The sequence below is a fragment of the Mixophyes fleayi genome, chromosome 3, assembly GCF_038048845.1.
Source record: "Mixophyes fleayi isolate aMixFle1 chromosome 3, aMixFle1.hap1, whole genome shotgun sequence".
Taxonomy (NCBI): Eukaryota; Metazoa; Chordata; class Amphibia; order Anura; family Limnodynastidae; genus Mixophyes; species Mixophyes fleayi.
In genome coordinates, this window is record NC_134404.1 from 53,446,488 (window position 1) to 53,470,725 (window position 24,238).

The window sequence follows — 24,238 nt, forward strand, 5'->3', positions numbered from 1 at the left end:
TGCATATACCTCCTCGTCTGGAAACATTACCAATCAGGATAAAACTTGGCAATGCACCTGATCTGCCCAGCCACACTCACTTTTTGGAGAGGCCACACCCCCAACTATGTACCACTCCTAACCAGTGTCACCAATCAGGGCTGTCCAATAGAAATCGGGACCATTGGGAGGTATGTACAAGTTTTGGGTTAATCACATGGTTTGGGAGGATGAGGGAATGGCCTAATCTGACCTGATTTTTCAATTGGAAATGTTGTCATGTATGCTAATTGCAACTCCTGGGGCAGGTTACCTTTTCACTCACTAGAGATTACCCCCCCCCCCCCCCTCCATGGCTCGAACCCTTTGGCAACCGAAGAGAAATAATTTTCAAGACCAAGGAGGAGGTAGATGAGTCCATTTGAGAGCCTTTTCACAATGGGTGAAAGGACACCATTATCCGTTCTGGGATATGGTGTCTTGCGGTGTCGTTTTCTCTTGCGTCCTGTTGGGGGACAGTGCTTGACATAGGAGTATAGTCGGTTGTCCCGGGAGTCCAGATGCTTAAACAGTTAAATCTGTCAGCGATGGGGTTTGTTTTTTTTCCAGCTGTGGTGAAAACCATGATCAAAGCCAGAAAGCCGCCTTTTGCTGCCAGTTATTATAGGATCTGGAAGGCATATGTCCTCTGGTGTGAAACACAACATTTTCACACATCTGGTTTTAATCTTTCCAGGTTGCTTGCCTTCCTCCAGACAGGTTTAGACAAGGGATTGCGTTTAGCTTCCTTGAAGTTGAAGGTTACAGCCTTGTCCATTTATTTCCAGTACAAGCTGGCCTTTCTGCTGGAGGTCCACCTTTTCCTACAAGGGTTGCTTTATTTTCTTCCCATGTTTGTGCACCTGGTAGAGCCATGGGATCTGAACCTGGTTCTTCAGGCATTGGTCAAAGAACCATTTGAACCCTTAGATTCTGTGGATCCTTATTATCTCACTTGGTAAGTGGCCTTTCTACTGGCAGTATCTTCAGCATGCGAAGTATCTGGGGTGGGGGCATTGTCTTGTATTCCACCCTTCCTTGTTTTTCATGAGGACTGGACTGTGCTTTGCACCAATCCCTCTTTTGTTCCTAAAGTTGTTTCTTGTTTTCACTTGAATCAAGCGATTGTAGTTCCTGCTTTCCAGTGGCGAGCTAATTTGACCAAGGCCGTGGGAGCTTCCTAGGTGGCGCGTCACGGAGCTACAGCTGGGCCAAGAGGCTACGTGGTTTTCTGTCCACACCTTTTGTGAAACTGTACAGGTTGCAGGGCTTTGCATCCCAGAATGCCAGCGTTTGCTGTAAGCTTATGCAAAAACTGAGCACTTCTTCCTGTGGGAGGGGTATAGTAGGGAGCTACAATCAGATTTAACTGTTTAAGTGCCATGCCTCTTGGGTCCACCGACTATACCCCTTTTGTCTAGCAGTGTCCCCCAATGGACTAAAAGAAAGGGGAATATTCTATTTTTGTGCCACCTTTAAATTACTCCAAATTAAAGTAAAAACTATGACCTTGTTTTGCTGTACACCAGTATCTCGTCTGTATCGCAAAGGGTGCATTGCATGGTAAAGGTTTTAATATTCAAATGGGTAGGGGGGCATCGGCAGCTTGGCAACATATGTGGCAGCTTTATAGCCTGATTGGTTGATAAGGGTTATATCGCTTTTTTCTTTGTTCACCAGTTCAAAAATGTTCCAGTTATTATTTATGAAATAACATCTCTTTTGTATAATGTAAGGGCCTAAGCGCATCTCTAAACCATAGTGAACAATAATGTTAGAATCCTTTTATATCTGGTCTTTAATCTGTTAACAGAATTAGTAGCAAGTATCATGATTAATAATAATGTGTAGTTGATATTCCTTCACATTAAAAGCATGAAGTGATATGACTGATTAGCCCTGAGGTTACAGATCAGAATGTGTGCTGCTGACATTTTTGTAACGCCAGCCAACAGTTTTTCTCCATCTAACATGAGGACATGAATAAAAAAAACAAAAAACACACTTGTGAATGAAATTAGTTTTCTATTGTGTATTTTATTTTTTGGATGTTTAATCAACTGTTACCGATGAAATGTTGTGACGGGTTAGGGTGTGTATTCTGAGCACATGGACATTTTTGAATTCCATTAAAAAAGTGTTTGCATTTCATCATCATCAGCTATTTATATAGCGCCACTAATTCCGCAGCACTGTACAGAGAACTCGCTCACATTAGTCCCTGCCCCATTGGAGCTTACAGTCTAAATCCCCTAACACACACACAGACTAGGGTCAATTTGATAGTAGCCAATTAACCTACTAGTATATTTTTGGAGTGTGGGAAAAAACGGGAGCACCCGGAGGAAACCCACGCAAACATGGGGAGAACATACATCTGAATAATTTAATCCTGCAGCGCTCAGTACTAAGCTTTAAAGCACATTATATACATGAATACCAACAGAAAACAATAAACAATAAAATTGAATATATAACAATTTTCTGATGTTATTTTATGTTTATATCAGCTAATTTTTATATATTCAGTTTTATTGTTTATTATTTTCTGTTGGTAATCACGTATATGATGTGCTTTAAAGCTTAGTACTGAGCGCTGCAGGATTAAATTAGTCAGATGTACTATTGAGAATTTGGGAGAATCTCCCTGTATGCTGCTTGTAATAGGCTGTTTGTGTTGATTGGATTGGAGCGCTTATCCATTTATCCTTACATGTAGAACATACAAACTCCACACAGATAAGTCCATGGTCGGGAATCGAACTCATGGCCCCAGTGCTATGAGGCAGAAGTGCTAACCACTTAGCCAACCATGCTGCAAAAGACAGTGAAGATGTTTTCATCTGAGGGAAATAAATGTGTAGTAATGTACATACTTAGAAATTTGCATCACTGTACATGCACAGCATTTAAAAGCACTCCCACTTCAAACATACTACATGTAAAAAGTTTTAGTGTAAAGGCTTATATGCTCTTTGCACACTATTAATATGCCTTATCACCCTCGGCCCATACCTCTCTTGTGCTGCCTCACCACGGTAGGCCTCCTATACTTCATTATTGACAGGGTCATTTACAAAACTACAGATATGTGGGCTTGCAGCGCAAATGCCACTTTGTGATGTTATGTGCCTATTTTTGCATATATGCATCTTTTTTTAGCAAAGCACATGGAATTGCCATCCAAGATGGCATGGGGTGCAGGGTGCAAAATTTTGTTGTGCAAGGGAAAAGCCTGATTTTCCCAGCTTCTGTCACAAATGTAACTAGTTATGCTCCCACATGTGAAATTCAGGTTTCAGGTTGAGCAAACGGAAAAGGGGGAGACCTTCTGGACTGCCAGCAAAGCACTTACCTTTCTTGTAAGTTGGCAGGGATGTGCCATGATGGAATTAATCATGTTATAAAACCCCAAAAAATCAAAGTTGCCTTTGAAGAATGGTGTTACTTGTTGAAGGGGACTTTTCTTTCCCGTAACAATATTCAGTGACCTTAAAAATTGAACCTATCAACAGTTTGCACAATGCTTAAACCCTTGTTTCTGCTCAAGTCCTTAGACATCCTAATCCAAAGATACCTTTGTATTAGAGGTTGATGCCTCTGACGCCGGTGTTTGTGTTATCCTTTCCCAGAAGGACCCTCATACTCACCGCTTACATCCATGTGCTTACTTTTCTCGCAAATTCTCTACTGCTGAAGCTATCTATGATGTGGGCAACCAAGAGCTGTTGGCCATTAAATTGGCCTTTGAGGAGTGGCGTCATTGGCTGGAAGGTGCTATACATGTAATCTCAGTAATAACAGATCACAAGAACTTAAAATATATTCAGTCAGCCAAACGGCTGAATCCCAAACAGGCCCACTGGTCACTCTTCTTCACCCACTTCTTAATCACCTACAGACCAGGCTCTAAAAATGTCCGGGCAGATGCTCTATCTAGGAGCTTTATGTCACATCACGTTCCCATTACGGATCCTCTACCCATCATTCTTTCATCAATTAACCATGCTGGATTAACTCAAGATTTAAGTATCGCGCTCTGTAGATTTCAAAGGTTAGCTCCTGACAACACACCGGAGGGTCCTCTGTTTGTCCCAGTCCATTTAAGAAAAGTAGTTCTTTCTGAGGCACATGACAGTAAGACTGCTGGACATCCTGGAATTTACAAAACATCGGAAATTCTCTCCTGTGCCGTGTGGTGGCCTTCATTATCTGCTGATGTTAGAAATTTTGTTCTCTCCTGCGAAGACTGTGCTAGGAATAAAGTCCTTAGGAACTCTCTTTCAGGCCAGTTGGTTCCATTATCCATACCTTCAAAACCCTGGACACATTTGTCAATGGACTTTATTGTCGATCTCCCACAATTCTTTGTACGTACTTAAATCCACTGGCATTCCAGAGATTCGTTCAACATCCACTGATCTCAAGGTTATCTGGAAGAAAGTTCAGTCCTCTTCAAGACGAGCCTCATTTTTCTATAAAAAAATTTTGGATCGCCACCGTACAGCCTGTTCCTTCAAAGTAGGGCAAAAAGCTTGGCTTTCAACACGCAACATCAGGCTCAGACAGCCCTGCAGGAAACTTGGGCCTAAATTCATTGGACCATTCACCATCATTAAACAGATCAATTCCGTAACCTTCAGGTTAAAGATTCCTGGCTCGTTGAGGATTCCTAACACCTTTCACTGTTCTCTTCTCAAGCCTGTGTTGTGCCCAGACCAGTCTCAGCATCTTCAGCCTTCAAGTTCTCGAGTACCAAATTTGAATGAATCTTGTAAATATGTTATCCAAAAAATTCTTGACTCCAAGAGAGTTCAGTGGAAGAATCATGGCTTGGAAGAACGGTCCTGGGTTCCTCAAAGGCGCCTTCATGCAAAAAAGTTTATTAAAAAGTTTTTCAAGCTCTTCCCTAGGAAACCAGTGTGTCGGGGTTCTTTAACCCCTCCTCAAGGGGGGGTACTGTTAGGAGCCGCGGTGGCCACGGACACTGCTGCGACTCAGCTCTGGCCCCACCTGGCGTCCCGGCCGTCTCCTTGACGACCGGGATGTCACTTCCTGCAGATGGTCAGACCGTTGCCAAGGCAACGGCCGGACGCCGTATATGTTTAACAGCGCGCACCGGCAGATAGTACAGCCGGGCGCATGCGCTGATTTCTTCCCAGCCTGTGGGCTGAATAATAGGGCTATTGGTGGTATTATTCTTGGCATGTGTATAATTACAGGGTTGAGCCCTGATTGGTTGGTCTGTGTATTTAAGGCAGGGAGGACTCCGCCTCCCTGCCGCTTATAGTGCTTCTGACCCAGTTTTCTGACCTGCTGTGTGTTGTTGGATTCTGTCCCGTGGATACTCTGCCTGTCGGATTTTCTGTGTATGACCCCTGCCTGGACTTTGGACTCTGCCTGTTTGCCCGTGACTCTGACCCTTTGGCCTGTACCTTGGACTATGCTACTTTGCCTGTGACCCTGACCCCTGGCGTGTTTACTGACTACTCTGCTTGCCTTGACCTCGGCTATTGTCTGACTATCCGCTGCCTCCTATTCAGCCTCCTGGCCTGCCGCTACGGGCCTGTATTACCAACTCACACTACACCTGGAGTTAAGTCCTGGGGGCATCTGAGTACCAGTGAGCATATAAAGCTCTAAGGGAAAGGCGGCTGCTAAAGGCCATCTTGTTATGCGAGTTGGTGATCAAACCATCAGCCTAACAAAATATATATATATATATATATATATATATATATATATATATATATATACTAGCAGAATACCCGGCGTTGCCCGGGATTTAAAGAATGTTTATTTACAAAAATCAATCTAAATATTAAACATACATGTAAATATCATGTTAAAATTGGACCAGTAGAAGGTGAAAAGTGAAAATGTTAAACTGTATTTGAACTGTATATGATGGAACGAACCGATAAACAATTGCTTCAAAACAGCTTGATAAACTTTATTTCTCGTTTCTTCATTTGGGGCAAATACATACAAATTTCTTGGTGATCCAACTCTTGAGCACACAACGTAAAATTGTGCATGAGAAAAGCAAGGTGATTCCAAGTAGACTCCAGCTACATGTAAAGATTGTCCTTGGGCCTTATTGATAGACATGGCAAAAGCTAAACGAACTGGAAATTGTAGACGCTTAAATTGAAATGGCATATCAGATGGAATGAGAGGTATGCGTGGAATGAAAGCATTGTCACCTTTTGCACAGCCTGTCAAAATAGTTGCTTCAATGACATGAGAATGGTGCTTTTGGACTACTAATCTTGTACCGTTACAAAGTCTTGGAGGATTTCAATTTCTGAGAAGCATAATGGGTGATCCAATCTTCAGTACCAGGTTATGCGGTGGCATTCCGGGAGGTTCTAAAGAGTTTAAAAATTCAGTAGGATAGTGCACAGCCTAATTTTTTTCAACAACGGTATCTATTGATTTGTATAATATGGCTTCTCCAGGCAACTCTTCTTGAATCTTTAGGTTGATGTTGTTTACACAATTATTTTTTGGTGCAAGAATCGCACGTTCGCAAAGCCACTTATGCTCTGTAAAATGTTGTTGAATATTTGGAAATACTTTTGCCTTGAGTTCTTCAACAGACACAACTGTGTTACAAAGTGTTTCTCTGAGTTTGAAGAGACCAGTTACTGGATGAAGCGGCATTAAACCATATCCCAATATTTAACAAATGATCAGCAAACTGACCGTCCATTGTGTTGCCATGCAGAGAAACTCTCATATTTGTGGTTAGTCGCAAAGTGCGAACATGCCTCCAAAGATGTGATGATTTAAGGCATGCATTCATTTTATCCGCTATTGTTCCTTTTGGAATGACCAGCAATGTTTGTCGAAAATCTCCAGCCAATACAACAGTGACTCCACCCATTAGTAAATCATTGCCTCTTAAAAATTGAAGTGTTTGATTGATGGCCTGTAAAGCATTTTTGTGTGACATGGTGCATTCATCCCATACAATGACCTAACATTCCTGCAGAATCTGAGCTTTTTCTGTTCGTTTAGTGATATTGCAGACGGGAGTTTCACTTCGGGACAGATTAAGCGGTAACTTGAAAGCTGAATGTGCTGTTCTTCCACCAGGGAGCAAAGTTGCAGCAATTCCAGAAGAGGCCACAGCAATAGCTATCTTGGAATGTACTCGAATTTTAGCAAGTAACAACTTGATGAGAAACGTCTTACCTGTTCCTCCGGGTGCATTCAGAAAAAATATATTTCACGTTTTTTTTGGAACTTATTCTAAGACATTGTTCCAGACATTCCAGAGTTATGGTCGTTTTCGATGATTTTTAGGTGTTACCCCCCTCGCCACCCCCACCCCGTAATGAATTTCAATTTCAAATTTTTTTAGTTGCCTCCGTCATGTTTTAATACACTCGTATGCAAAATTTCATGATCTTCACTTTTGTATAGAAAGACAGACAGAAGGACAAATTTTCTCTTTTATATATTAGATATATTTATATATTAGAGATATATATATATATATATATAGATATATATATATATATATATATATATATATGTATATGTTTTTAACATATAAGAAATAATTTTTATATGGTAAAGACAATTTATAACAGGATTTACTCACTAGATTACTGGCTTGAGAACCTTGCAGGATCTCGATGGTGTTAGCCAGGGTCCCTTCTCTCTCTCTCTCTCTCTCTCTCTCTTTGCAGAAATTGCATATAACGTCCTCCATCTTTGCAGATAATCCCTCTACTGGGCATTCACACTGAGCCTTTCCTGATCAAATCTGGCTGCTATCCAGGGGCAGGCTGGGCTGGTCCCATAGTGGGCTACCCAGGGCTGGGTCACTGGACCATATGCATTTTTTTCCTCTTTAAAATGTTCCTAATTGGCTGCAGAGTCCAGTATTGGCCCCGGGCTAAAAATTTGCCAGCTCTCCCCTGCTGCAATGGGAATCTGTACCCTGCTACTCGACACAATCCAGTGTGTATTCAGCACAGCTTTCTAGAGCTGGACTAAGCATGGTGGCATTACTGGGAGAAGTGTCTCTACCTTTGGGCTTCTTTAAAAATATTAATATATATTGAACTTCATCCTAATTAGGAAAACGTTTAAGGTTTTGTCCTTGTTCAATACTTTAACTTTTACAATTAGACAATCTCATTGCTGCTGCGGACATCTATTAGGAGTATCAAAGTGTACCTGTCAAGTCCTGTGCTGGCTCAGTCCCCAACGCCCTACAAGTCTCTTATGCTGTGAGGACCTTGCGTTTGAAGCACAGGAGTCACAGTCTGAAATCACACTTTCAAAAGCAAACAAGTGTCCCACATATGGATGTTAGTCACTGTTTCTGGACTTGTCCAGCAATAACCTATTACTAGGATGAGTTTGGTCAGTTTATCATGGTATCAACAGGATGTACCTGTACTAGGTTTCTTACGCATACTGAGCGCAACGTAAATCGGCACACCGGAATACAACGTGCACTGATGGAATTCGGTTGTAGGTCTGCTCTGCTCTACTACACAAGACACTGCAGGATACGTCTAATACCTATGTGGATTACACATTCGCAGAAGAATGCATAGAAAAAAATTAAAACAATAATGAATGTCACCTATTAATAATATAGGCATTAATGATAAAACAGTAAAAAAAAAAAGTAAGTGTTTTTTTTTATTTTATTTTTTCCACTTGAAATACATTTCTTATTATGATCTTAATTTTTACTGAACATAAAATACATTTTTACAGTTGCTGCTGATTGGGAACACGTTATAGCGTGCATACGAGACTGTCATCACTAGTACTCAGGACTTAGACTAGTCCTGTAGCTGGAGCAAGAGATACGGCAGAAAAACAAGTGACTTTGCAATGCCCGGAGCTCGATTTGGACGTGGTTTTGTGTGCTTGAGTTTGGCACGTCCTTACTCTAAATTGACTATGGTCAACGCACTTTCCGCCGCCCCATTCCCCCCCTGAAAACATAGGCTGTAGTAAATGTCCTTTGCGTACAATACGCTCAAAATCAGCAGATATCAGATGCCTTTATTAATCAGACCCATTATATATTATAAAACATAACATTTTTGTTATATACTAGTCCAAGTAAGAATTATTAATTGTTAACCCCCCATCACCTGTTTCAAATTCTGTTATGTAGCTAGATCATTCATACAAAAAGATATTTAAGCCAGTTACACCTAATAAAGAACAACATATATAAGCAAAAAAATCAGAGTGGTATTAAAAGGCTTACTTAGGTTTAAATAAAAAGCATTTTGTGTCACCTTATACATAAACCTATACAATGTATACATTAAGAGGAACTTGTTAGTTACAGGAATCAGAGCTAATACAATAAGATTCTGATCACCCCCTTTTTGTCAAAATGTATTAATAGCCTTTTTAAAATAAATAGCATTGATCTCCTTTGCATAGCACGTTAGGACAACGGGTTAAGTAGTATTCTCAATACCTCGTGAGTTATCATTCTCTTGGAGACCTGCGATAAAAGTCCTGACAATCAAATAATGATAATAAAAAAAAAAAGCAAAATGTTTGTGCCTGTGAGATAAACACAAGTTTCAAAATTGAGTCTCATAACGACTTAATGCAACTATGCACAATGATAACCAACAAGATGGCCGCTCGCCCCTGTACGGCGACACCTTTGTAGTTCAGTTAGACGATATTTATGGAGCCTTAATGTGCTTGGGGCGGTTCCTATTCCTATGCTGGTGGTTCAGTGTAGTGTGAGGCAGCATGGTGCAGGCCTGGTATATGGATGCCTCTGAGGAGGATCAGAGGACACCTCACCGGCTACAGCCCGACGAGCCTGTGGCAGTGGGTGAGCTGAGGCTGCTCGGGGTGCACTCATATAAGGTGAGGACTTGGGTACTAGACACACAGCGGCTACATAATCATTGTTGTCAGATATGTAACAAGGTCATCTTGCAGCTTCCACAGAAGTAACCATGGACTCAGCTAAACCATACCAGACTTTACCGAATGTAGTAATGATATAATTCTTGTTATATAACACTCCTTATGGCTAAATGTTACCTTCTAAAGCATAGAGAATAACAATGCATGGGGTTAGATCTAACAGGCTGCAAAGTAGGACTTTAATTATGCTTCATTAAACATTTTCAGGGTCTTATCTTTTGCAACCTGGGCGTGTCCTGGAAATTAGGGAAGGGATTGCAACTATGGTTATTAATTACACTATTGCATTTCAACAATACATGGCTGCTCTGAATACTGTACAGGAGTTGTCACCATTGACCCCGAAGCCTCCAGACTTCTGCTGATCATATGAGGTGTTGGAAAAATTAGCTCAATAAGCTGTTTCTTCTGGAACTTAATGTGGGAAAATTCTTCCTAAAGGCTCATTAACTGCTTGCCTGGACAAGTCCTTATGGTTTCACATTAGTAAAGCGTACCCAACCCATTGACCTCGCAGTGAATGTACAAATCTCCTATGATGAAAGTAATGGCAAAGAGTATGGAATGCTTAAGATGGGGGGGGGGGGGGGGGGTTCTAAGGTCTAAAATTAAGAGCATTGTGTCATCATTAACAAGAGAGAGAGCGAGAGTTACAAGTTGGTGTAAAATATTTAAGGGACAATGAGACTAAGTGCATCATAAAATTAATATTTCACACATATCCAAATAAAATGGTGCAGAATATACACACACATACACACTCTGTACTGTGAAAAAGTATTCCCTGGTTTCCTCTGTTGTTGCATTTTTGTAACACTGGATGATTTTGATCTTTAGGCTAAATTACATAATTTATAAAGAGAACCTAAATGAGCAAATAAATTAATGTAGATTATTATTATTTTTGTTGTTTAAATAGCGCTGATCATATTACACAGGGCTGTACAGAGGATATGCAGTCATTAACATCAGTCCCTGCCCCATATGAGCTTACATTCCATAATGGGCGGACACACACACACACACTCTTACTGTGCAGCCCTCACTATGCTCGCAAATAGAGAAATCTGAGTTAATGCAAAAGATTTTTCATAAAAGATTGGAAATGCGTTCCAGTTGATGCAGAATGTCATTTGAGTGTTTTGGACATATCATTTTGTTATCCATTCTGTCTCCATATGTAAAAATAAATAAAAATCTACTTGTCTTATGTTTCTGTATGTGCAACATAGGAAACATTGTTTTTCATTATTATTATTTTTTTTTGTATACATTGTAGTTCAGGCATCTGACCAAGTCATGAGTCTGGCTCAGCTTCCAAAGCACTTGTGTTGAATATACACAGTGTTGCTCATTTTGTTACCAGGGGCACCATTTTGCAAAGGTAGCCATTTTGATTCAGATGAATTGGAGCAATGGTGGAGAAGAATACTGAGAAAAGCATTACAGTAAAAACATGAGATTCTACAAATGATGACAACTGTTTCCCAGGGAGAAAGAGGCATCTTGTTTGGAAAGTCTGTGTGATTTATAATGACCTTCTTTTTTTAGCTTCAGGATGCAAAGTAATTGACTGTGAATGACTGCATTTAATAAATGAATTTGCCTTTGATGGCTCATTAGCTTAAGTTCCAAGTTACCTGGCATTATGGCACCATCATAATTTATCTTTCTCAACATTTTGAGCGAGTGTGAATTTTAACTGCACTTTTAAGGTGAAATTTGGACATTATTTTGATTTAAAGAAAAATATATTTATTGTATTTTTCTTAACGGTTTTTAGGAAATCTACTTTTTTTTTTTTTTTTAAAGAATTTCATGCTAAGATTCCACACGTTTCAAGCTAAGAAAAATAATTACTGCTGGAGGGCCAGACATAAATAGTGCGATAAGTGTTTGTGATAGTAACCATACTTGTTAACTGGTCTGTTGCAAGAAGGCAGTAGAGTATTTAATATGAATTTCTTGTCTTGAAAATCAGGTAATTCTTTGCATAGAGACCTGATACCTTGAATCTCCATTACACTCCTTCCTTGCCGCCACACAAATCCACATCCTGATTTATTTGTGCCATAATTGCAGATATAGACATTAGGACTCGGCTACTTCAAATTAATATGCAAATTATGTATTTTGTATGGGTAGGTATTCGTAAGAATCTTTTGTAAAATGAAACGGATGAATTCTAAGTTATGGATTTTTTGCATCCTTATTAAAAAAACAAGCTTGTTATGCTGTATTCTTGCAAATGTGTTATTTTATGTGATTTTCTACCATATTATGAATAATCTATAGACTTTTTTTATTTCAGCGGCGTTCTGCAATTTAGTGTTTTTGTGTTCTTCTTGGTGTTCCCATCTATTAATCATTAATTCTGTTGATTTAATGTTGGGGGTAGGGTAGGTGTAGCGTATGCTATCATTGCTCCACCTTACTGAAGGTGAATAGTCTTATATAATAGTTGTGGTAGGATAGTCTGGATGAGGAGGGACTGCCCCCACAATTGGTGCTTTGCAGGGATATTTGGGAGGTATGTACAGTCATGGCCAAAATTGTGAGATTGACACAAGTATTCAGTGTTTTTTAGACCTTTTCTCAGATGTTGCTATGGTATACTGAAATAAAGTTACAAGCATTTAATAAGTGTCAAAGGCTTTTTATTGACAATTACATCAAATGTATGCAAAGAGTCAATATTTGCAGTGTTGACCCTTCTTTTTGAAGACCTCTGTAATTCGCCCTGGCATGCTGTCAATCAACTTCTGGGCCACATACTGACTGATGACCGCCCATTCTTGCCTAATCAATGCTTAGGGTTTGTCAGAATTTGTGGGTTTTTGTTTGTCCACCCGCCTCTTGAGGATTGACCACAAGCTCTCAATGGCCATGGACCCAAAATTTCGATGTTTTGATCCCTGAGCCAAAAAGCTTCCAGTCTGTTGTTCTAACTCAAGCAGCATGACAGAGTGATCTCCAGCCTAGTCCTCGTCAACCCTCTCACCTGTGTTAACGAGAGAATCACTGAGCTGATGTCAGCTGGTCCTTTTGTGGCAGGGCTGAAATGCAGTGTAAATGTTGATTTTGGGATAAAGTTCATTGTCATGGCAAAGAGGGACTTTGAAATTAAGTACAATTCATCTGATCACTCTTCATGACATTCTGGAGTATATGCAAATTGCCATCATGAAAACTGAGGCAGCAGACTTTGTAAAAAATAATATTTGTGTCATTCTCAAAACTTTTGGTCATGACTGTACTGCTTAACTTTGCTTTGCTCTTGAAGGGGAAGCTATATGCACCTAATAATGGTGATCGTGACATTGCTTTTTTGGAGGGCGGCCTAATACTGTCTAAAATTATAGACACACCCACTGCATGCTGGCCACGCCTACTCTAGTGACATGACGGCTCATGTGTTTCTCCCTCTAGAACATGAGGCCAGTTTAATAGTGTTTTATTATTATTTATTATTATTAATAACAATAATAATATTATATATTTATAACCAACAATGGATACATTATTTGTTCATGCTACTGTTATGCTCACAGCAAAGCCTATATTTTCCTGTTTTTTTGTTTTTTTTTGTTCACCAGTTGGATGCTGATAATTATGAGACTGATCCAGAGCTGGACAAGATTCGGAAAGAGAATAATTACTCTTGGATGGATATAATCACCATACATAAAGACACGTTGCCCAATTATGAGCAGAAGGTAAATTGTTGTCCTTGGCATTTGTAAAAATGCAGATGCAGTCTCAAGATACCGGGTCTTCTGGCCCAATTCTACCCACTTCACTGTGACTGGCCACTCACAGGTGCCTTCCTAGGCCAGGGAAGCCTACCCAGTACCTTCTAAGGTTCTGATTAGTCACTCAGGCAAATGCAGTTAGAAAACTAGACCAGTACATTTATTGTAACAAAAACAACCACTAGAATATTATGTACAATAAATAAATGCAAGGCAGGTTTACCACAACATCTGTCCCTTACCCCACTAGCTTAAGGAGCTACAACTACAGTCACATGGATGTCCTGAGTTAAAGGCCTGTGGAGTTCTTCTCTTAGCTGCAACTGTAGTCCATTGGTAGAGAATGAAAACTCAACTTTAAGGACAATGACTAACAGCTTCCATGCAATATCGACAAGATACAATAACCACTAACATATTTACAATGAGCTACAATGTCCCCTTATCCATATGTAATTAGACACTGCAGTGGTATTCTATTGAGCTGGGGAACAAAAACAAGGGCTATAAAAAGTACATGCTATTTTCCACATTTTGTGAGATATGAGGGACACACTAGTTAGGGTGATATTAATACCTCGTTTCACCACATGCAACTACAATGACACATCCTATATGTCACTAAAAAATGTAAACGGAATTTCAGCTTTTGTCCAATCTAAGTAAGCTTAAGCCTACTTAATATTGTGAGCCTTTGTCTAGTATATTAATTGATCTTTACATGACATCTATTAAGTTTTACAAGCATAGAAATAATGATTGTTTGACAGATGTCAGTGTTGTCTAGCAAATGACTGTACAGCTATGCTCTCTTGGAGCAATCTACTTTTTTTGGCTCTGATCTGGATGCGGGTGATTGACTTGCTCTCATCTTAATGTATAGAGCTACTGTCCTAGTCAAGATAATTGGTTATTTATGCTTGGAATTATGCTTCAAAGTAAAGGGGGGTGTTCTAGTCTTTAGCGAATTTAATCAGATGGCAAAACCTCTGTGTATGTGAGTATTGTGTGTCTAATCTCACAAATTAATAAACATAGTGAGGCAGCTACCGGTAACTGGAGAAAAGGTGGTGTTGCCCTTATCAACTAATCTTTCATTTTGTAAACTTGTATTTGGATCGGTTTTACCACAGGACTACAGATCAATAATTGAGAAAAAAATTGTGCTATATGACTTTGCAATTCCAGACAGGTTAAAATGTGATGCGTCTTTTCTTAGTAGGCTGGTTTATAAGGGACTTTTTCAATTTTACTGTACTGTACTTTACGGTACTGATGCTAATTGCACTGCAACAGTGATAATGTGATATTATCTTTTATTATAAGGCTATTGGGCCTAATTCATTAAGGATCTTAACTTAAGAAACTTCTTATTTCAGTCTCCTGGACAAAACCATGTTACAATGCAAGGGGCACAAATTAGTTTTCTGTTTTGCACATAAGTTAAATACTGACTGTTTTTTCATGTAGCACACAAATATCAACTTTAAATTTCAGTGTACAAATAAGCTATCAAGTATCTGTGTGCTACATGAAAAAACAGTCGGTATTTAACTTATGTGCAAAACAGAATACTAATTTGTGCCCCTTGCATTGTAACATGGTTTTGTCCAGGATACTGAAATAAGAAGTTTCTTAAGTTAAGATCCTTAATGAATCGGGCCCATTATTCTCCAGTAAAATTACATTAAAAACCATCAATTAAAATACTTAATCATCCAATACCTTTAATAATCATCTAAACATGTACAGATTCACAAAGGTATATTGTCCATATATGTAGAATTCCAAGGGATGTAATCAATGTGAAAGAATAACAAATAACGCACTCACGTGAAGTGAATAATATGTAAGTCTTTCTTGAAATACTGGAACTCTCGTCTGGTTAATGACATTCTCTGTGGCTTACCACGACAACTTCATCATGAAGTCATCCAACGTGAAAGTGTGTACAAAAATATATCACATAGTGAAATACTGTGAGAATCCCGCCTGTCTATGGTTACCGTAGATTTGTAAATAGTGATTCCTCTCTTAAACACAGTTATTTACAGCTGAATTGATGCTTTGCAAGATTTACAGATAACCATTTTACATTATTTACAACACAGATTACACTTCTTAAGAGGCGTATAACTGTTTTTTTCCTTCTAGTTGAAGAGCTTTTATGAGGAACACTTGCACCTAGATGATGAGATCCGCTACATCCTAGAGGGAAGTGGTTATTTTGACGTGCGAGACCAGCAAGAACGATGGATCAGGATCTTTATGCAGAAAGGAGACATGATCACTCTACCGGCCGGCATCTACCATCGCTTTACACTGGATGAGAATGTGCGTAGTGCTGAGTCATCACCTGGGATTAATTAATTAATTAAACCTAGTAGTAGGAAGGGGTTAAAATGTTCCTAACCAATTTCTGATTGGTGTGAATTCTCAGCCTAATTACTATATGAATGGATTGATTTGTTAATAACCATTAAATTTAACTTCTTTGGGCAGACTGACATTTAAAAACTATTATTATTATTATCTTTGACTTATAAGGCGCCACAAAGGGTCCGCAGCGCCGTACATTACATATACAGGAAACAGAACCAAGACACAACATGATACACAAATATATACAAACACAGGTGACAGGGTAATGCAAATCAGATTATTTCTGGGACAGATAGTGAAAGGGATGGTAGAAATCAGCACAAAGAAGGCCGAAGATTAATAAAACAAGGAAAATAGGGCTAGCGAAAGCAGGCCAAGAGGTACAGAGGGTGAAGGAACAGTAGAAGGAGCACACAAGGAAAGGGGGCCCTGCTCATGAGAGCTAACAACCTAAAGGGAGGGAGCATCATGATATATATGATTATGTGGTCACTGCACCCCCACTGTTATTGAAAGCCTGTGCATCTAGCACTGAGGCCAGGAACCTTGTTGGTTGGTAGACCTGGGTAGATCCATTGGAGACCTAAATCAGGTCTTCACTGCCAAACAGTACTAGTTGGTCTATATAATCTAGATATAATAGTAGGTTCACTCTAATTTAATATTATATACATTTTTGCAATATTTGTGAAAATAGGGGAGACCTATAAGAGTATCTGGTATAAGAAAAAGTAATATACAAGTCTAACAAAAAACAAAAGAAACAAAATATTCATATACCATTATTATTATTAAGATTTATTTATATAGCACCACTAATTCCGCAGCGTTGTACAGAGAACTCGCTCACATGAGTCCCTGCCCCATTGGGGCTTACAGTCTAAATTCCCTAACACACAGACAGACTAGGGTCAATTTGTTAGCAGCCAATTAACCTACCAGTATGTTTTTGGAGTCCTTTTAGAACAGTCTCTGATTTTGAGTAGAGTAAACATTCTTTGCATCCATGTGCCAAGAGAAACATACAGTTACATTTTGGGATCATTTTCAGGGGTTGCACAGTGTAAAAGTAATTATTGTAAAATTAACAAAAAAAAGTGCTTATGTGTTGTTGCCTTTCTTGTACCCAATAAGTTATCATATAACCTACTTCAATATTCTACCTAAAGAAAGTTGTATGTACAGGAATAAACACCAGCATAAATGATAAAATTGGTTTAGGAAGGCTTAGAAACTAAGTACTAATGTACTTGGGAATTCTTAGGTCAGGTCATTGAGGTGCAAACCAAACTTCAGTCATTAGGCAGTGATGAGCTTCACAATATTCACTGCAGTTTCCATAACGATCCAGATATTAATGCAAAAAGGAAACAAAAGTCAAGTGTTTCAAAATCCATTATAAAGGTTATTTCCTGTATCGTTGGCAACAAAAAAAATAAAAGGTGGTCCAGGCCATTGCTTGTCATATTGTGTATCAAACTTGTAAGTCATTGAGTTGTTGGGTGTCATTCGGTGTAAACACAAGAGGGGTGGGGGTGAGTACAATTTTAAAGTGGTGCCTAAAAAGTAAAAAAGTACTTTTTTTGGTACTTTGGGATTCACAAAATAATTGTTAGTTAGTTCACAGGAGGTACTATTTAAAGGCAATTATTTTCCAGCTTTTAGTATAGTATATCTCCTGTAACCTAATTAACAAATAATGTATCTACTTTTTAAGCACCATTTTAAAATGTATTTGTTTTATACCTCTATGACCAGAGCAGTTTTTACATGCTTATGATGGGTGACGTAACTCTTCTCAGACCTTATCTGCCAACTAGCCATTTATAAAGGTTAACAAATGTGACTCAATTCTCCTATTGGATGGTTATAATAGTCCTTTAAAAATGACGGCAGCTCACTGTTGGGCTTGTTGTCACCTGCAGCCCCCAGCTATTATTAATAGACAGGGGGTCTATGGAAGGAGCCAGGAAGTGTTTTGTTTGTTTGCTGATAGCTGTGTATCGCTGAAGAAGTATTAGGCACTTGTGCATTTGTAAGGGTAGGTACAGAGGAGACCAGAATCGGATCTTCCCTGCCAAGAAATCCTGGTAGAATATACACAAATGGTCATGTGCTAGTTGTATAAATGTAATGAGTAGAATATTGAAAACACCCAATTTATTTATTATTCCAATTTTATATATATTTGTTCCAATATGTTGCTTAAAAATTCTGAACCTCGCACCTCTCAAAAAAAAACAAAACCCATGATTTACGTATTCCTTTTACACTCCCTAAGTTATTAGTGCCAAACCAATGCATTCAATAAGACACAATCCCTGCCAGGTCGCAGACGTGTGAAAAGCATTCTGTCATTAATGGGTTTGTTTACTTTCTTTATCCAGATAGGCCTTTCTTATGGTAGTATATTGTAGTAGATATATTTGTTTTATATTATGTGCATTATATAGGTATGCAAATAACCTTTTTTAAATAGTTTTTTCCATAGTTATTTCACTAAATTAGTACAACTCAAGAAGTGTGTCCCAAAGTAAACCGGTGGTTTCTTCAAGGTAGTGAAGTGAAATAGTTATACGTTTTTCACAATGACCCTTCTTTCACCAGACCTCCCTTGTAATGAGGGATACCCATGAATTAACAATGCAGAAGGTTCTATTTGAAAGCCGGCAGCATTCAGTAATAGCAGTGTACACTAACACCAGCTAATCATAATTATCAATGTCTGTAGATGCAGTGTGATGCCTGTAAGTCACTTATATTATATGTCCATTTGTTTAACCCCTTATAAAGTTTATATTTTTACACCTTCTATGGAAATATTTCCCTGACAAATGCTAGTATATGTCATACAAGTCCATTAATGAATTGGATAGGGCAGTGGTTCCCAATCTGTGTGCCGCCACGATCTCACAGGGGTGCCGCTGCCAGGGCAGTGGTAAGCAAGGCGCTGGACTACTTGGTAAATACTTTGGCGTAGGGGTGCCTTGAACTGAGCGTTTAGGATCCACTGGGATAGGGTGAAACATAACTGATAATGCCTCACATCATTCTATCTTTACTAGAGCTGTGGCTATCTGGGCAGGAGATGTGTGGTTTTGATTGTACTCCAAAAATTAGATTTTCACTCCTTATGTTGTTGTATCTCTTTTTCCTCTCCAGAACTACATCAAAGCAATGAGACTGTTTGTCGGAGACCCCATTTGGACACCGTTTAACCGCCCTGCAGACAACTATGAGGCTCGGGCAAAATATCTTACGTTTTTGACACAGAATGCTTAAGTCTAATATTTTCTTTTTTTAAATAGTCAGCATTCTAATTCAACAGTCCAATGAAATCTTTGCACAACACTAGTGTTACCTAGAATCTATAACCCCAAATTCTATAAGTCCTTTAGAATTACTATTAAATTATATAAAGTATGCTAGTTTGATGATAGTGATGCCATTATAGAAGTATGTGCGTTAAACTGGACCCATCAGATACACACAGTGGTGGCTACCGTATTGTTCACTGAACCATCAGTCTATCAATGCATTGGGAACTGGTGCCATGTATCAGTGGTAAATTGATAGGCAGTATATTGGTTGACCCCATAAATGGCTGCCTCCATTGTGTAGGTGAAGGGTGTATATTAAAATGAGAACTAGCATAATATATATCTTACCTATTTACTGTTTGAATGGGAGCATCCATTAGATGTGAACACATTAGACAGCATAATATCTTGCTGTACTATTGAAGGAATTGCTATGAAGTACATTCCATAACTTTTGTAGTAGATAAGTTTCCAGTCTGATTTGTTGGGCACATTCAGTTTATTTACACAATGGGGATAGTGCAGTTATAGAGCATTTAAAGTGGACCTGTCAGCTAACAGGTAATTGTTTCACACGCTCCTGGCTGCTAATGATACATGGAACTCCAGAGCGATGGCATTTTCATGTAATCGGGCCTTAAAAAAATAGACTATTTCAGACACTACAAAGCTAGATCTATCCTAAAATTCCACATACGTCACACTGATGTCCTCGCAAATTTCAAAAAAGTTATTGTTGCTTAACCAAGCACATAGCAAAAATGCTTTAAGTGGTATGTATGGTTAAGCAAAGGGGCAAAGTACCCTGTCATTGAGGGGTTAAAGAAAGATAACTGCTCCACAGAAACCAGGCTTCAGGGGTAGATTTCTCAAACCGTCTAAAATGGAAGTGGACATGTTGCCCATAGCAACCAATCAGGTTCTATCATTTTCTAGAATGTAAAAGATAAATGATACTTAGAATCTGGTCACTATTGCTATTTTCAAAGGTTTAGAATCCTTGATAAATCTACCCCGGTGTGTTATTTGTAAGTTGGACATGAATGTAAAGATTTAGCCTATAAATGTAATTTCCTCTACATTCATAATTCATGACACACTAAATTTAGAATGACAGATATGTCTACACGGATGCTTTTTTTTTTTCGGGTGGGCAGGGAGCAAATTGGACAATGAAAATTGTTTGCATTATTTCTCATGCTCCAACGCTCCCTCCTCATCTGAAAAGTGTCTCTTTGGATGAAGCCTTGGACTGCTGCTTGTAAGATACAGGGTATTCTAAAATTACTTATTTTTCTATATATAACAGCTGTAAATCCCTTTATTTCTATGTTGCCTTCTTTTATAGGGATGTAATTTTACAATGTTTTTCTGTTTTTTATCTATATTAGGTCTATATTTTTCATGATAGAGGTGTAACACCCAACAGCACAATTTGGAAAGGGGCAGCCATGTTGGTCCATCCACCATGGAGGCCTCCGGTTCCGGTTCTGATTTTATCAGTAACCAGCTCAGAAGAACAGAGCGGACTGTCCTGCCTCACTTGGGCCCCATAGCAGCCCCATAGGTTGTCCTACAGTGGTTCTGCCACTACCTATAGCCTAAGACCTACTTCTGTTACCATCTACTTATAGATCGTTGTAGAATTACTAGGCTGCTGAGAACTGATTATCCTAAATTGAGGCCAATGTGACTCTTTGTATCTGATCTGATGTAATGATGGTACAGTAAATCCTCCGTCTTGCAAACTAGCGCTGAAAACTGTCCATTTATTGGCTCCGCACAGGTATGACACTATGCAACCAATCAAACTGCTGAGTCCTTTTTACATACAGAGAAAATTGCAATAAAGTTTTTTTTATTCTTTTGAAACCTTGTAACTATTTTTTCAATTCTGAGTTGAATTGTACAATCCTCAAGTCACAGCTGAATGGACGTGTCCTATATTTAAAACAAAAATATTATACTGTTACTCTATTTCTAGACCCAAGAGTAAAGCTGTAAGAGAAATCAGAACTTGCCACACACACACTCTGGATTTGGCTATTAGTAAGCTTACCATGTCTGTATAACATGAGTCAGTGATGGATATCTAAAAATGTAGTAGTCACCTAGCAAATTTTATCAGGAAGGAGAATAAAATATTTATGCTCCTCATTAGCACAAACTCTTCTAAAGCTGTTTGAATACAGTGCTTAGTGTGAGTAGAGCTGGTTGGTTGAGCTATAGGAAATCTTCCGTTAGTTTTATCGACACACTATGCTAACTGGTGTCAAACTTACCTACTTGCTGAAATAGTCTGCAACATGTTGATATATCATTTAACTTGTAATACAGACTGTTTGGATGGGTATAGCAGTATCTATACAGAACTCCAATTGTGACAATGGTGGATAGGACTGCAGTCATAGGTGGCAGAGAGGGACCACGTTATAACTCCAGAGCACTAAACTGTAGAAATCAGGATTATTGTATTAACGAAAAACAAACCACTTGGAAAGCATCGTTACCAGACCTGAATGGTACAGTAGGTCCTAAAACAGACAAGACTCAAGCGTCCGCACCCCTGATGCTACATCCCCAATGTATCTGATCCACAAAGGGTCTGGCTAACCCATATGCAATACTCTATGCCTGATAAATGGTGGATTTCTGCAACACTTCCAGCCGCGAGCTGAAATCCAGCGTGAAAAGTACCGTAATAATGGTATGTACACGCACTATTACCGTAATGACAGTAATAGTGAGCAGGGCGCGTTACTTTTGGCTGTAACGCCAACAATTGAATATGCCCCTTAGAGGTGCATTTTTTTTTTATTGCACATGAACATTAAGAAAAAGCGCATTTTGCAGTCTTACGGACAACTCTACAATAGTCCCCTTTTGACTGACATTTTAAATGAATGTTCTCTAGGTTCCGTTAGTGCATCTTTTTTTCAAGATGGACCCAAGGTATCTCTGTACTGGCTACTAGTTAGTGATTGGTGACTTGCCGTAACCTCTGCTGTGACCATACTTTCCTAGCGCCTGATTATAATTGGCCTGCAGGAGTCTGGACCAATGAGTGCATACTCCTAGAGTGAAGATGTTGGGTGTATATGAACTTATGAAGGGGGTGTATCTGGCAATGGGGTTTTCGGTCCTTTTATATGGGTAGTATTTGTAGAGTTACTGTGCAGTATATGACTGGCAGTTAATGGGTATTTATAATGTGTGTGTGTGTGTGTACACTACCCTGTTTTTTTCCCCGCCACAAAAATGTTTTGCTCCTACAACTCACAAATTAGATACATATTCGTTCAGAGTTGCTGGTAATTTGTCAACACACTATAATCACTTAGTTGTGATTCATGTTTATTAGATTGGAGAATTATCTATTTATGGTTATTTTTAACTTGGAAAAAATTCACCCATTGATAAATCTCCCCCTTAGCATCAATAATCCAAAATAAGCAGGTGCCCACACCAGAATAAATGAGGTGGAGTAGGAATAATGTTAGAAAATATTAACATTTGCTAAAACAAACTTCCAGGAGATGTAGTTGAAAAATCAATAATGAAAAGGAAAATTAAACACTGGGGAATAAACAGGAAGGTCGGTCCTGGGAAATGACCTGTTAATTATTAAATAAAATAAACACTGCCTACGGGAGGGGAAATTGGTCTTTACATTATATCACTATAATTGGTGCGGAAAAATGTTATATTAAGACTGCTGCTATTTTCTGGCATCTCTAGTGGCAGACAAGCCAATATACTGGGAGAGGTATAGATACATGTACAACAATATTCTGCTGTTTTTACTGGCCGACCCGAAAGGAAACCGTGCCTGGTCACAGCAAGGGAACATGCACGCACTTGGGAGCGATAGGTATGTTGTTTATTTGGTGAGGGAATAATACATGAATAAAATAAGTACACTGGCACCCAGGGGCAGAATGTGAAATGGTCTTCGAAATAGGAGAACATTGTACATTCTAGTAGTGTAAGTGTCTTATTTATTTACATAAGCAGGTGAAAAAGAATTACGAGGGGCTCCAAAGTATAGCCAACAAATCTATTAATGCAATGTAAGATACTTCATGTTAAATTCATAGGGGCATATCTGCAATGCTGTGAGATTTAGACGCTGTCTTCTCAGATAAAAAAAATAAACCAGTTTGAGAGTTTATTCATCCTATTTTAAGTACAACATCTTCACTATAAGCAATTTGGGGTAGAGTTATAGAACACAACTTTTTTTTTTTTTTTTACTTTGCAATTATTTCGCAGGTCTTTGGATTCTGCTCGTAAAAGGGGACGGGTTATAAATGCGACTTTCTTTTATTGATTTATTGATAAGGCGCTGCAGATTTCACACTGATGGACAATCCTTTTACAGATAGGACAAACTTGAGTACAATAAATATGACAGATAATAACAGTGACAAGACAATTAAGCATAATTACGCCTGCATAATGGTCATCAGCTAGCAATAACAGAATGAGGTGCAAAGGATTCAGCTTCAGACAAGAAGGAGGGGACCCTGTCATGAGAACTTACATTGTAAAGGGAGGGGGGAGAAGATTATAGGTGCAAATGGAGCAAGAGCTAACGTGGTGAACAGCAGAGGGATTGGATGTGAGTGTTTAAACGGTAGGATAGGCAAGCTTGAAGAGGTGAGTTTTGATAGATTGAAGTTTGAATGAGAGCCTGGCAGGATGATGCATGGAGTTCTATTCATGGGAAGTAGCACAGGAGAAGTGCATGAGGGGAGAAGATAGTTGAAGGTGGAGCAAAACGGGGGCAAATGCCGGATTTGTAGAGAGGGATTTCCAAACCACACC

At 39.0% G+C, this 24,238-nt stretch overlaps 1 protein-coding gene across 1 annotated transcript; it reads left to right on the forward strand.

Moving 5' to 3' along the window:
• Positions 1 to 9,730: 9,730 nt before the first annotated feature.
• Positions 9,731 to 21,283, forward strand: ADI1 (acireductone dioxygenase 1). Its single transcript, XM_075201497.1, has 4 exons — positions 9,731 to 9,894; positions 13,554 to 13,673; positions 15,864 to 16,043; positions 19,254 to 21,283. Exons 1-4 carry the CDS (start codon positions 9,775 to 9,777, stop codon positions 19,371 to 19,373), a joined length of 540 nt encoding a protein of 179 aa, XP_075057598.1. The 5' UTR covers positions 9,731 to 9,774; the 3' UTR covers positions 19,374 to 21,283.
• Positions 21,284 to 24,238: the final 2,955 nt, after the last annotated feature.